General features: G+C 60.6%; 1 protein-coding gene across 6 annotated transcripts in view; it reads right to left on the bottom strand.

Annotated features, from left to right (window-relative positions):
• The window catches only part of LOC123352222 (death-associated protein kinase 2-like), a 28,959-nt gene continuing 14,185 nt past the window's right edge, over positions 1-14,774 (bottom strand). For 3 of the 6 annotated variants that reach the window (XM_044992067.1, XM_044992065.1, XM_044992068.1), the window contains exons 2-13: positions 12,927-13,114; positions 10,533-10,654; positions 8,841-9,062; positions 7,504-7,642; positions 6,203-6,332; positions 4,754-4,802; positions 4,059-4,085; positions 3,699-3,851; positions 2,904-2,949; positions 2,364-2,453; positions 1,714-1,797; positions 1-1,072 (exon numbers count right to left, since the gene is read on the bottom strand). In XM_044992067.1, the coding sequence (XP_044848002.1) occupies positions 992-1,072; positions 1,714-1,797; positions 2,364-2,453; positions 2,904-2,949; positions 3,699-3,851; positions 4,059-4,085; positions 4,754-4,802; positions 6,203-6,332; positions 7,504-7,642; positions 8,841-9,062; positions 10,533-10,654; positions 12,927-12,995 (1,212 nt within the window). In that variant the 5' untranslated portion in view covers positions 12,996-13,114 and the 3' untranslated portion in view covers positions 1-991. Of the gene's footprint in view, positions 1,073-1,713; positions 1,798-2,363; positions 2,454-2,903; positions 2,950-3,698; positions 3,852-4,058; positions 4,086-4,753; positions 4,803-6,202; positions 6,333-7,503; positions 7,643-8,840; positions 9,063-10,532; positions 10,655-12,926; positions 13,115-14,468; positions 14,601-14,774 lie in introns of those variants that run through there. The other 3 variants (XM_044992069.1, XM_044992070.1, XM_044992066.1) reach the window with 2 other exon arrangements.

Below are 14,774 nucleotides of genomic sequence, written 5' to 3'. Positions count from 1 at the left end.
GACGCTTGGCACGTTTATTTCTTTAAAAATAATCAGGCAGAGGGGGAATGAGCTGGGCAGATCTTCCCCAGGCAGCTGGGGGGAGGGTGGGGGGTCTGCCCTGCCATGCACCTTAGGCCAGCATGCAAGGGTTTGTGGGGTGCTGGGGAAGGGGCATCCACCCAGCTCTCTGGCCGCCCCTCAACAGCTGCAGCTGGGTGAAGGCACCTGGCACCACCTTGCAGCCGCTAGCGCATCCGGAGCCGCCATCCATCCCCCCACCAAGGTACCGCTGGGGGGCAGCAGGCAGGGTGGAGTGGGGAGGGGAAGAGACTCATATTAACCCCATGAGTGATGGAATAAACAGAGCCCCTAACGCATTGGGGCAAGTGTGTGTGTGTGGGGGTATCCAGTTGGATTAACCCCATGAGTGCCAGACAGAACAGCCACATGGGGGGGTTCCTATTGGAAAGCATAAGAGGGGTGCAGAAAATGCACCCCAAAAGGCCCTCATGGTGGTGGGGGGGGCTCTGTTTGAACAATGAAAGGGTTAATAGCGGGATCTCTTCTCCCACACCCCCCATACCTTGCCCCACAGACACGGTGACTGGGTGCCAAGGGGCTGCGGGGGTCACCCCAGCCTCAGCTTCTCCTGACGACACGTGTTCCCCTTTCACCAGCTCCATCCGCAGCCAACTCCCTGTCCTCGGGCATCCGGATGGAGAGGGACATGGGGGGGGGGGGAGGAAAAGAGGCAGGATCCCATTTCCAGCCCCCTCCTGCTCCCAGCCGGTCCCTGCCGATCAAAGTCAATGCCCCTTCCCGCCCTTTGGGCCTCAGCAGACAGCGCCCAGCTGTCAGGGTGGGGCCAGGGGTGCCTCATCTCACAGGGCTGTGAGCATGGATCCCCCCTTCCCCACGTCCGGGGGCCGGGGCTGCCCCCCCCAGCTGATGCAGAGGGTGGAGGGGGGGCAGCGGGAGCATGCTGGAGTCTGTGGTTGGGAGACGGGTCTCAGGAGCAGCTGCTTCTCCGCCGGCGCAGCAGTGTCACCGGGTGGGAGGCCTCGTCCTCCTGGTCGCTCTCGCAGCCGCGCTGGAAAAGGGGGAGGCACCAGAGAGGGTCAGGGAGGGGATAGGATGGAGGGCACATGAGAGACGTGTACACACCTGCGTACAGGTGCACACCCAGGCTCCCGTGCACACAGACCTGCCCCCCCCTCGCACACCCAGGTCCCCCCATGCACACGTACACACACAGGCCCCCTGGTGCTCTCACACACACACACACTCACACTCCTGCCCTGCCGCCCCCAGGCAGACCCTGCACACGGCAGGCAAGGTCGATGCCAGCCCTGGGCACCCAGAAGCAGCCGAAGGGCCGGCACGAAGTGTTTCATTAACTAGAGAGCGGCCGGCCAGCGGCAGCCCTGACTAAATCCTCGGGGGGCCGGGAGCTCTGGGAAGGTGGGGCCCATTGGGTACCTGGATAATTAATGCTACCCTGGGCGCTCACCCCACCCCCAAACACTCACCCCACTCCGAACCCTCCAACACGTGACCCCCGACGCTCACCCCAACGTGGAACCTATCCCAGCCCAGAGCCCTGCCCCTGCCCCTGCCGCCATCACTCCCCCGCCCCCTACACAGGGAGTCCGGAGTGGAAGGTCCCAGCGCTCTCCCCCCAGAGCCGCCTGCCCAGGGAGCGAGCACACAAGCTAAGCAGCCCAGCCTCACCAGAGTCTCATCCTCCGTCCTCTGGCCACACAAGAGCTTCAGGCGGCAGAGCCGGTTGCAGGCAGACACCATGTTGTAGGAGAGCTGGGGGGGGGGGGAACACACGCAATGGGGCAGCTTAAGGACCCTCTGAGCCCCCGTGCCCACGTATAAGGAGGGTCCCCCCCACCCACACACACCCAGGAGCGATGTCCCCTATTAACGAGCCCATTGTTATGTGGCCTCTTTCATGCTGAGGGATTCCTTCCCCGCTGTTAAAATGCGGCCACCTCTGGGGTGGAACGCAGCAGCCGTTGAAAAGTTTAGGATGGGAAGCAAAGAGGGATCCTGCACCCAGCTGAAACGAGCCGGGGGATTTTAGGTCACGGAAACATAGCCAGAGCTTGGGGCTTGATGCCTCTGTTGTTTCAAAGAGTGCCAGGGAACAACGAACAGTCTTCCCCTAGTGTCGCACCTGCAAGGGGCAAGTGCCCCCAAGGGCTGCCCTGGGGCATTGGGCTCAGCGGGTTGGTGACTGACCGCGAGGGGGGAGTGCCCCCTATAAGGCACCCACCCCCGCAGCACAACACCCCCTAGCGCCGCACTGGGAAGGGAGAGCGCCCCCTGCAGCACCCCGGGGATGTGCCCCAGAGGGGCCGGGGCAGATTTACCTTCCATTTCCTGCGGGCGTTGAACTTGCGGAAGTTCTTCATGTTGATGGAGGAGCGGCTGCGGTTGGTGGCCTGCTTCCGGCTCAGGGGCTGCCAGGGGGCAAACACGTGAGCCGTCACCCCCAGCAGGTCACCCCAAGCCCCAGCTCGTGCCCACAGGCAGCAGGGAGACCCCGAGCCCGTTTCCCGCAGGGATCTGACTCCTGATGGTGCAGAAAACGGCCCCCTCCGAAGGCTTCCCTGCCACTCAGGGCTCATCCCGCATTCGATGGCCCCGGGCCAATTCTCCGCTGCCAGGCACCTACCTGCTGCCTCTGTGGCCTGCCCCCCGTCTTTGGCTTCGCACCAGGCTCCAGGCCCTCCCCCCAGCCTGGGCCCTCGGGGAAGAATGAAGCTACCAGGAGTGGCTGCCCTGACCCCCAGGGGCCGCAGCAGGACCCACCAGACACCGCCATGGGCGTCCCCCGGCTTGCTAGCCTGGCGGTCCCCACCTCCCCATGCACCCCCACGTCCACCTGGAAACGCGAGCAGCCCCCTCACCTTGATCCACGGGTGGACGAGGCTCTCGGCCGCGCTCATGCGACTCCTGCAGCGGGGAGAACGGGAACCGTTTGCTGCTTTCCCACCGGACAAGAAAACCCTTTCCCCCTCCTTTCCCCTCACGGTGCTTACCCGCCGAGCGCTCCCTGCCCTGCCGAGAACGTCCCATGGCAGGAATCTCCCCCCCGCCCCCCAGAGCATCTCCCCAGCCCGCCCATGTCCCACGTAGTGCAAAGGATTCAATCGTCCCCCTTCAATTTGCCCTCACGCCCCCTCTGCGTGCCAGCCCCTCTCCGGTGCCACCAGGGCACCCAGGCTATCAGACCGGCTGCTCCTCCTGCCCCCTCCAGCATTAACCCAGCAGCACCACCCCCAGCCGGTTACAGGCTGCGGTCCCGGCTGGCCTGCGCCATGCAGGACGGACCCAATCACTGGCCAGCCTGCACCCTCCGGGCCAGCCTCTCCAGCTGGGGCTTTGGGGGGGTACGTTGGCTTGAACAAACCTCCCCCCGCAGCTGGGAATCACTCCTGGCCGAGATCCTTAGGGGTGGAAATCACTCAGTGCCGGGAGACAGAACGAGGCCCCCTCGCGTCCCACCGGAGCCCTCTGCCAGGTGCTTTATGCCGGCAGCACCCAGCGGCGAATGTCACCCCCACCCGGCCTCCTCCAGCAGAGGGATTAAGGGGCTCCTGCTTTCCGAGCTGCTCTGCCAGGGTAGCCCCCTGCCCACGGCTGGCAGGTGCCAGCCTCAGGGTCCTGCTGCCCAGCGGGCTGTGGCGGGTGCCAGGCATTACCCAGGCTCCTTCACCAGCAGCTGCCGGATGAAGTCCTTGGCCATATCGGTGGTCTCGCTGAAGAATTTTTCCTCGAACTCGTAGTTGCCTGCGACGACGTTGGAGAGGGTCTCGGCATCCGTCTCGCCCTGGAACGGGGACATCCCGCTCAGCCTGCATGAGACAAGGATCTGTTGAGAGCCGGCTGAGTCCAAAGAGTCCCCGACCCACCCTGCTCTGTGCCTCAGTTTCCCCACTCTGTATAAGAATATTGACCTCCAGTGATGCGCTTGGGGGTGGTCTCTGGATAAAAAACCGCAAGCAAGGGCTAAAGATGGGAGGGTCAGACAAGAAGAGACACCCAAGAGGTCGGGTACTTACAAGATATAGGTAATAACGCCGATGCTCCTGAAATAAACAAAGATACATTCTAGGTTAGCCAGCCTGCGCCTGGGGACAAATCAGTGCGCACAGGCTACGTTGGTAGAAATCAAGGAGGGGATCCTGGTAAACAAATAGCAGAGCGGGGTAAAATTTCACCCGACCCTTCTCCCAAACCCTGCTGATCCAGCGTCACTCCCTCACTTTTACGGAGCCGTTTTCCACCCTGTGACGTGTTAGCCCGCTGCTCGCTTCCACCATTCCTGGCGTGCGACTGACCCCCCGCCTCCGATCGCACAGCCCCCGCGCGCTCCTGGACGAGACAACAGAACCTCTTTTTTAAGCAGAACGACAAACTAGCGGCAATGGGAGGAAAGTCAGAAAGAAAACAGGCGCCGGTGTTTGCTTCCCCCGACGGCACGTCAAACCCGTCACCTCTCAATCATCGTTCTGAGAGCCGAGCGGACTGAGCTCCTTGAGACAGTCGCTGTCGGAGCATTTTTGTGGCTCTTCAGTGGGCTGCAAGAGGCCGGGGACTTGTCTCCCAGCGGCGCTTGGCGCGTTTAAAACAAAGCCAGGGGACCCGGGAACACTGCCTGGGTGATGCCGAGAACTCGGCTGGGGCAACGACAGCTCACGTTACACCTCTAGCTACGACATTAATGAGGGGCACCACCCAGGCTCCCCGTCCTTACCACATATCTGTCGCCGAGCTCAGGGGCTCGTAGTTAATCACTTCGGGAGCTTGGAGGAGAAGAAAAAACAAAAATAGAAATACAGAATAGTCACTTTGCATCCCCTGCCTGACTCCTTTCGCCCCCTATGGGACACAAGACGTACAGCAAGTCAAAGCAGAAAGGACCTCGCTATATACAACCCCCGGGTCAGCCTGGACGCCCCTCACGCCGCTAAACCCTGCTGGGTTTCCATCTCTAAAATCCAGCCATTCCCACTGCTCCTGAGTGGTGCCAGGGGATGCTGGGCAGCTCTTTCAGACAGGCCAGGAACCCAGAGTCCTAGCCATGGGCGGTCCCTAAGATCCCCTGGTTCTTTGGGAAGGGAAGGGCTGTTCTGAGCCACATCTCCCCTACCCCGAAAACTCTGGTGCCCCCTTACACTCCACCCGCGCTGCAGGTTAGCAGGAAACAAGAGTCTCCTTCACTTCCCGCCCTAAAGCGTCTCTACGCTGCTCGAAGTACAGGTCTGTCGCATGACGCTGGGGTGACGTTCCGCTGTCAGCGCCTAAAGCGAAAATCGCGTAGAGTCAAAATTACATTGAGTGTAACGGCGGGTGGAAGCGCAAGAGACAAGGATCCGTTCAGAGCCGCCTGAGTCCAAAGGGTATTAAAATTGGGGTTTTTCCTTTTTTTGTTTGTTTGTTTTTGCCAACCACGTAAAGCTGAAATCGTGCATGTTAAATGCGCGCAAGATGCGACAGACCTGTAGCTACTGTGTTCTGCCCTAGCGGTGGCTCCATTTTAGATGTGGGTGAAATTCCTTGCTGTCAAGTATTCCCAACACGTGAAATTATTCAAGTCCCTGCCTAAGGCTTTCAGGAATCTTGCTACACCCTGTGCAGGGCCCTGCCAAATTCACAGCCATAAAAAATGCATCATGGACCGTGAAATCTGTTCTCCCACCATGAAATCGGGTCTTGCGTGTGCTTTTACCCTACAGTATACAGGTTTCACGGGGGAGACCAGCGTTTCTCAAAGTGGGGGTCCTGACCCAAAAGGGAGTTGCGGGGGGGGGGTCGGCTCGCAAGATTATTTGAGGGGGGCCGGGGCATTGCCACCCTTACTTCTGTGCTGCCTTCAGAGCTGGGTGGCTGGAGAGAGGGGAGCCCCAGCTCTGAAGGCGATGCCCTGCCAGCAGCCATGCAGAACTAAGGGCAGCAGTACCACAACACCGTGAAATTTCAATAGATTTAAATAGCGGAAATCATTAAATTTAGGATTTTTTAAATACTGTGACCATGAAATTGACCAAAATGGACTGTGAATGTGGTAGGGCCCTAAGCATGTGACTCAACAATATCCTGTGGCAGAGAGTTCCACAGGTTAACCCCAATAGCCTAATATGCCAATGAGTCCCACATGCTCCTGGCAACCTTCCCAGCAGATCATTAGTGCTCAGCTGTTTACCTATGTACTGCGGAGTCCCACAAAGGCTTTTGAAGGTTACTCCGTCTTCCAGCTTTTGGGCCAGACCAAAATCGATTATCTTGATTTTCGGGTTGGGGACTTCTTTCTCCAGCAGCATGATATTCTCCGGCTGTGGGGGAGGGAGACACCATGAGCCCAGTTCTCCGTCACCCCACACGGTCATTGACACCAGTGCAAAGCAAGCGCGGGACCATGATCAGATCGGGATGGGCAGCATCTCACACCCTTTGCACTGGCGCAAAACGGCATAAGGGGCAGCATCGGGGCTTACAGGATCGACTCGGCCGGCAGGCCCCACAGCCTCCCCCGTGCCCACTGCTGGGCTGCGGCAGCAGCGGAGGTTGGAATAGTCGTGCGGCGGGCGTGTGATTGGAGGGGGAGCCAGCAGGGATGACGGTGTGAACACACAAGGGAGCCGGGTTTCCCAGGCGAGTTCCTTCCAAGACTCCCGCCAGGCGAGGCTGAGATCCAAGTGTAGACGTGGGAGATTCATGCAGCCAGGGAGAACAGCCCCACTGTCTGGGCTGGATTTCAGTCCACGGCCCTGGCCCCATCTCACTGCCCCAGAGCAGAGGGGAGATCTAATTTCTACAGCTGCTTTTCAGCGGGGGTGGGGGGACTGCAGGTGTTTGAAACTGGCCTGAGCCTGCAGAGTTACCTCTGGCCAGCAGGTGTCAGTGTAAGCTCAGAGGCCGAGCGAGGAATTCGGTGAGAAGAGAATTGGGGCGAGGAGGGGGGGGGGAGAGTAGGGAAGGGGAGAGAGGAGATGGGACGGGCAGGAGACAGCTTGAGGGGAGAGCAGGCTCTGCAATGGGGCCAACCCACATGCATGGGTCCATTCCGGACCCCCTTGGACATGGGACAAGCCACAGGCTGGGCACCATGGGCCTGGGTCTCTGAGGCTGCTCTTGCAGTGTAAAAGGGCCTTGAAAGGGGTGGAAGCAGCCCCCTGACAGCCCCTCCCCGCTCCCATGAATGGGGCTTCCCTGGCAGGGGTGGAGCTGGTGTAACGGGCCCTGCACCGGCCCAGTCCCCAAAACAAGGTCGGATCGGAGGGGCGGCTGGAACAAGCTGCATTATGGGTATTCTCTGCTCCGCAGGGAGGAGAGTGAGCGTTAGAGCAGCCCTGAGGCTGCTCTGATTTACACTGAGAGCCTTGCAACGCTACAAAGGGTGTTTGGCCCCCTCCTGCATGCAGGGTAGGAGCCGGGAGGGACTGAGAATCAATGGTTAAGGGGGCAGAGGCAGTGCCCATGCCGGGCAGCGAGGGGGCTGGGCACCTTGAGGTCGAAGTGGGCGACGTGCCGCCCGTGCATGTAGGCGACGCCCTGCAGGATCTGCTGCAGGAACTCGATGGCCTCCGCCTCCGTCAGCGTCTCCTTCTCGGCAATGAAGTCAAAGAGCTCCCCACCGCGGATCCTGAGAGCGGAGAGGGAGAACAGGTGAGGCCTAGAGATATCAGAGGGCCCAATCGTGCTCCGACTTACGGCAGGGCCCGGGGAGTGGCTGGAGCCACGCTGGCCTGGGGTGGGGGCAGGACAGCAGCAAGCTCATGCTAGAGCTCCATTGCACCCTGGCATTGCAGGATCTTAAAGCCCTGACATAGGTGAGGTCAGTACCACATCCCTCCTGGGGAAACTGAGGCACAAAGAGGGGAGTGGTTTGTCCTGGGGTCACGGAGCAGGACAGGACAGCGTCGGGAATAGAACCCAGGCGTTCTTAGACCAGTGCACAGCCCACCTGACCACGCCGCCCCAATTCCACGCTGCAGTTCCTGCCATTACAGCAGCCACGTACCTCCTCAGAGGTGGCTGCATTTCAGAGCAGGGTGAGTGCTTCCCTGCTCAATGCTGCTGTTAATCAGCTGCAGTGCTCCACCTAAGAAGTGGCTGCATTTCAGTGCAGGCAGGAACGCGACCCCTGTACAGCCGTCGTGTAGAAGCCTTCTAGACAGGAGGCGCTATCCGGGCAGATTGTCATTCCGTACACACAAGGCAGACGGATACGAGCGTACAGACGGACAAACAGGCATGAATCACGTAGGGTCCTGGTCGCCTTGTGCAGTCACAAGGGGCGTGTGAAAGGTTACCACTACCCAGAGCGCTCAAGGCCAGGAACCCACAGCTCCACCGTGCCAGAGGACCCTACGGTGCTGCGTGCGGGGCGGATCTAAGCAACCTTGGGCCATCTGGGGCTTTGAAACTCATCACAAACACCTCGACTCACCCACGGGGCCGTGGCACAGAGCTCAGAGCCCAGGTATGACACGCTTGGGGACTGGAGCAGCTGTTTCCAGTCAGGTGAAGAGTGGGAGCTAGTGGTTAGAGCAGTGGGGACCTGCAGCCAGGACTCCCGGGTTCTATCCCCATCTCAGGAGGGGGGAGAGTGATGTATAGGGGTTAGAGCAGAGACCAGGATCCAGGACTCCTGGGTTCTTTCCCAGCTGTGCCAATGAATGACCTTGGTGAAAGTCTTGTCTGTTTCTCTATGCCTCAGTTTCCCCATGGGTGCAATGGGGGGATGATCCCCCAGCAGGGAGGGGGGGAGGGGCTATAAACACAGAGCATTATTACAGTGGGGTGAGGGGGAGCCCACGTGCCTGCCCCCCCCCACTCACAGCTCCAGGATCAGCACCATCTCGGCCTTGCTGGCGAAGAGGTCGTGCAAGCGCAGGATGTTGGGGTGCTCCAGCTGCTGCAGGATGCTGACCTCCCGCTCCACCTGCTCGCGGTCCAGCCCCAGCCGGCTCCCCTTGCACTTGCGCATCTTCACGAACTTGGCGGCGTAGAGAGTCCCCGAGCTCCGCTTCCGGCAGCGCTTCACCACCCCGAAGTGCCCGCTGCGGGGACAAGATGGAGAGACACCCTGGTGGGCGGGGGCAGGAGCTGGGCAGTGGGCCTCAGAACGGGTAAGTAGTGCCTCCTCCCCCAGCCACCACTCCCCTCCCAGAGCAGGGAATAGAACCCAGGAGTCCTGACTCCCCGCCCCCTCCCCCCACTCCCTCCTCAGAGCTGGGAACAGAACCCAGGAGTTCTGACCCCCAGGTCCCTGCTCTAACCCCTAGACCCCACTGTCTCAGACGCAGCAGCCAATGAACTACTGAGACGTCAGCAATTGTGTTTTCACCAACGTGATGAAAAAACGTGCAAAGGGGAAGAAGCCCATTGCACACTCAGATTTGGACCAGCCTGGCCTGACAGAGCAGGGGCCCGGCCAGTCACTGCCTGACGCCCGCCACAGCCTTGCCAGGGGTGGGATCTGGCTCCGTGACATGGGACCGCTACAAGGCGTGAGCCATAAAACTCCTGTGAGGAATGTACGTTCAGCATCCGGAGAGCCCTGGCGTTCCCCGAGCGCGGCCGCGCACGCAGCCTGCCGCGAAATCTACAGCTCCATAAACGCCCGGCCTTCCTGGTGTATCACATCGCTCCGTTTCCCCTCGCCGTGCCAGCCACGCTAACCGTTCCGCCGAGGCTTGGCCTGCGACACGCGCTCCCAGCCGCAGGCTAATGCCATCCAGATGTCGGCGGGGCAGATGCAAGCTCTGACATGGTCTATTGGAGGTAGCGTGATCCATGCACAGGAGCAGGCGGCAGAACTCCTGGGTTCTAGTCCCAGCTAGGGAAGGGAGTGCTGCCAGGGGGGGTCAGACCTCTTAGGATTCCCCCCTCCCTAGCTTTGGGAGGGAGTGCAGTGGGTCTAGCACAGAGAAGTGGGAGCCAGGACTCCTGGGTTCTATTCCCAGTGACGGGGGGAGCCAGGACTCCTGGGTTCTATTTGCAGCCGTGGGATGGAAGTGGTTAGAGAAGGTGCTTTAGGCAGTTGCTGGTGCTGGACCCTTGTGAGGCTGTTTGACCCTTTAGCTGCTCGGCTTGCAGAGGAACCCGTCTAGAGGAGGCCCAAAGGGAAAGTCGGAGCCCAGGAGCCAGCAGGCCCCGAGCTGGGTGGGGAGATGGTGAGAAAAAGCTGGGGGGAGGGGGGTTTCCTGTGGGGGCGGATCTGTGACAAGGGCAGGAGGGAGGTGAAGAGGAGTTTCCTGCTGTGGTTGTTCCGCTCCAAGCTGGGGGGAGAGACCCCGTCCTTAGCACCCTCGCTCTGCGTGCGCGAGAGACGCACACGTCCGCAGGAAGAAAGACAGAGCTACCTGAGCTCCCCCCATCGCCTGCAGAGCCCCGTCCAGCTCCCAGGCTGCACCTCCCACCCCCCCACAAACACCCCGCAACAGGGCGCGTGTGCAAAGGATTCTGGGTCGCGCTGGACCAAGAACCAGCCTGGACGCAGCGTGACGACCTGGCCTGCGGCCCCTCACCTGCCCAGCTTCTCCAGCAGCTCGTAGAGCTCCTCCACGCTGCCGGGTCTGAACGTGGCCATGGCGGTGGGGCTCAGCCGCTCCGTCACGAAGACCTCATCGTCCTCGGGCCAGCTGGTCTCCTGCGGAAGGCAGAGGGAAGAGACTGAATGCAACCATGGCTGCCCGGGGGTGGCTGAGCCCCTCCTTTAGCTCCGTGGGTAGAGACCCCTGTACTTGCTGCAGAAGGTCACCCGTTCAATCCACACCGAGCCACAAGCGGTTACAGAGTCCCAGGGGCAGTTCTCTCGCCCTGGCTGTGTGTTTAAGGCTGACAGCCAGGACTCCTGGGTACTGCCCCTGCCCGGGGAACGGGAGCGGGGCTATTTAGTTCAAGCAAAGAGAAGGAGGAGCCAGGACTCCTGCATTCTACTGCCAGATTTGGGACAGAGAAACTGGCTGAGAACTAGGACTCCTGGGTTCTATCCCTGGTTCCAGGAGAGGGGTGGGGTCTAGTTAGTTAAAGCAAAGGAGAGTGGAGCCAGGACTCCTGGGTTCTTTCCTGGCTCTGCTACTGACTCCCTGCATAGCACTGGGCAAATCACTTCCCTCCCCCCTACCCCACTCCCCCATGGGAAGGGGGTTACTAGCAGCAGGGGGTCTCCTGGCTGAAGCTCTTTGGGACCCATGGATGGGAGGGGGCAAAGCCCCCATTACCGAGGTTAACATCAACCCTGCCACGGTCACCCTGGGGGCCCCACGCCTTTAAGGTACCCCAAGAAACCGCAGGGTTTTCCCGCCCTGCATGGCTACAGTAACACAACAGGTTCACAGGCGGGGTCACTGCGTCACACGGATCATGCCTGGGGAATAACAGAGCTGGGGAGAGGGGCTCAGCTGTGATCCCTGAGAGGAGCCTCCTCTGGCAGGCCTGCATTCCCACACGCCATCCTCGGCCGCCCGGCTCGCCTCCGTCCACGCCGGCACGCTGCAGCATCTTCCATCCAAACAGGGCGTCAAAGACCCAGAGAATTCCCCACACAGTGAGGGACGTTAGAAAGCGCTGTCAGTTAGCGCACGCGGGTACCTCCAGGCTACGCTCCCCCCAGGACTTAGGACAGGGCAGCGCTGTGCTCTCTACCGGCAAATAGCGACTCTTCAGCGGTAACCAGTAGATGGGGTGGTTGCAGTGCAGCTACTTCTGGGGTGGGGCGCAACCGCTGTTGAACAGCACATCACACTGCTGCGCAGGGATCGTTCACCTGCCACTGAAAAGCGACCAGCTCTGGGGGGAGTCGCGGCCAAACCGCTCACTGGAACACCGCACTAGAATCATTCCCTTAGCACCAAAACGCAGCCAGCTCTGGGGTGAGGCACAACGGCACGGGAAGAATTGTGTCCCCACCTCACTCTCTAGGAGAGCTCACTCAACTCCTGGCCTCTCTGTCGAGGCTGGACCAGGAGCCGGTTAGCGCCCCATGCAATTGGCAGGAGCAACTGAACAGAGAAGAGCAGCCCAGGCCACCCTGCTGCCCTCCGAGGGTCACGGCTTGGAAGTCAGCGACCCCACGCGACGGTCCGTGTCGGCGAGGAGGCTGAGCCGCGGTTAGAAACTTGCCCTTTACTTTGGGTCAATTTCTAGCCACTCGTTCTGCCGCCACCTGGCAGATTAAAGAACCTTCTTCTACCAGCTGCCTTCTGCCCTGCCTCGTTCCAGGCCCCGGACCGCCCAGCTCTCACCTGGACACAAAGCCATGCCCGTTAATAGACCAGCACAGCACTACCCACCAGACCCTGCCCCTTAGCAGCGGGTCCACAGAGGGGTGAGCGGGGAGCTGGGCTGCAGGGACTGAAGGAAAGTTGATAGAAGCGACAGGCAGCCAAGAGAGGCTGGTCCAGCGGCTAAGCAACTAAGCAGGGGCTGGGGTGACCTGGGTTCAACTCCTTACTCTGCCACAGACTCTGTGTGTGGCCTTGGCTGAGTCACTTAGCTGCTGTGCCTCAGTTTCCCCACCTATACACTGGGTACAGTTGTCCTGCCTCAAGAATATATACGTTACTGGTTGGGAGGTGCTCAAATGCTGCAGTAATGGGCCCAGATAAGTATGTCAGATGCATTTAAAAGCAATTTTTTTAAAAAAAAGGGGCAAGATTAACCTGTGGAACTTGCTGCCACAGGATATTCCTGGGTCCCAGAGCTCTGCAGGACTGACTGGTTTCTGGTAGAGAGCTGTTCCCAGGAGACCCCACCACTCCCCCGCCATCCCCAGACGGGAAAACAGAAGGGGAGAAAGCTCAGCTGAACAGCCAGAACAGGGGTGCGGAGCATCATGCACCCAAGCCAGGACCCCCGGCCCCTCAATGACCCGAGGAGAGAGCAGATCCCAGCCACCAATCACCAGGGTCAACTCTCACCTTGACAGTGTCGGAGGGGCTCCCGGCCCCCCCATTGGCAAGGCCCACGGCCCCACCATCCTCAGCCATCGGCGGCAAAGACAAACGAAGGGCCCGGGTGAGCTGGGAAGAGACGTGGTGCTGAGGATGGGGCAGGGCCCTGCCGTCATGGGCTGAGCCTGGCCGTGAGCAGCGGCGCTTACAGTCACCTGCCAGAGAAAAGCAGAACGTGGGGCTGCGGATACCCCCCAATCCCGACCCACCGGCCCTCCAGCCCTGACGTCCCCCCAGCTCTAACGCCCCTTAACCCCGCCCTTCTGTCCAAGCCCTGAACACACACGCACAGCTCTGCCGATGCCCCTCAGCCCTGACCCAGCCCTGAACACGCACCACCAAATAAGCCCCCGCCTGGGTCCACGTCTCCAGCAGAGGCCACAGAAACTCATTTCACCTGTGACCTTCCCTCCCAATCCGGAGGGCCGGGTGCCCTTTAACCCTTCGCTGCCCCTGCTCCTCTCCAGCCCCCCGGGCTCCGGAGGGGGCCCGACCGCGGGGACGCAGAAGGACGCCCGCGTGAAACGAAATCAGAAGCCGAGACGAGCCAGCGACTCGAGGCACAACGAGGCGGCCGGAAAGCAAAGCCCGGGGAGACCCTGGCGAGCGATTACAAGGGAGATTACTCTGCCGGGTCACCGCTGAGCTGCCGAGGGATTTACAGCGTTACGGTCAGCGGGGGAGAAGGAATTAAAATCCCTGGGGGCGGCGGGGGGGCTCCCCCTCTCCACCCTCGGATCTTCCAATGGGATCACTTCTCCTCTGACTTATCACTGCCCGGAGCTCAGTGGGGCCGGAGCGTCAGCTGCATTAAAGCCCCTTTTCCAACTTCCTGGAGGGGAAAGTCACCAGCCTGAAGGCCCAGGGAAGCTGCTGGAGGGGCCTGGCCGAATGGGGGTGCTGATGGAGGGGAAGGAATCGGCCCGAGGTGTGTGGGAGCTGCTAAGGCTCATCGGGCGGGGGGAGGGGGAGGCCCACAGCCACTTCTTGGCCCTGAGTTAGTCCATGCAGCCTGGACAAAGGCCCAAACGACATCAATGGGGCTTTGCGAACCAGCTTGCAGGATCGGGGCCTTCATCGCTACACCCCCCCGGGCCTGAGCCTCAGTGTCACCAAGGCTCTGCCCAGGCCGCCCTGGCAGCAGAAGGGGGCCTGAGACTCCTGCTGTGCAGGGGCTCCCCAGGCAGCATGGAGCTGGCTGAAGGATCCTGCTCCCAGCCCTAGTGCACTGCACTATGGGCATCCTCTGCTTCCCAGGACCCCTAGGGGGCTGGGCATAAGCTAGAGCAGCCCCAAGGCTGCGCTAAATGGCCCCAAGAGCTGGGAAGGGCCCGCACAGCCTGAGAATACAGAGAGCACAAAGCCCTTAATCCCCACCCCAAGCGCAGGAACAGAGGATCAGCCCCCAACCCCGGGCTGTCGTTCCCCCGGCTCACCCATTGCCTGGGGTGCCTGCAGCACCGACCCCAGAGAAGTCACCCCCTGTGCAGTTTTGGCGACAGCAATTACCGTTTTGTTTTGAATCCCTCGCTGGTGAAGCCCCAAAGGCCCCCAGTGAGGTGAATCACAGCTCCTGCTGGGGGAGGGTCGGGGGGGGGGGGGGATGATGTTTGGAAACCGGACGAGCCAGCGTCTCCGGATTGATTTTTAATTAGATTTCCTCCCCTGAAATTACAAGCCAGCAGGTCTCAAATATCTTCCAGATCAGCTGGACAATAAACTGAAATCGAACACCAGACACCAGGCTTGCCAAGTATCCAAGCTCCACTCCTCCGTGGGGCCTGCCAGAGGATCCCGTCCCTAATGCCTCCTGAA

The sequence above is a fragment of the Mauremys mutica genome, chromosome 17 (assembly GCF_020497125.1).
Source record: "Mauremys mutica isolate MM-2020 ecotype Southern chromosome 17, ASM2049712v1, whole genome shotgun sequence".
Lineage (NCBI taxonomy): Eukaryota > Metazoa > Chordata > Testudines > Geoemydidae > Mauremys > Mauremys mutica.
The sequence above is the reverse complement of the archived record's forward strand: the minus strand, read 5'-3'. Positions and strand labels throughout refer to the sequence as shown.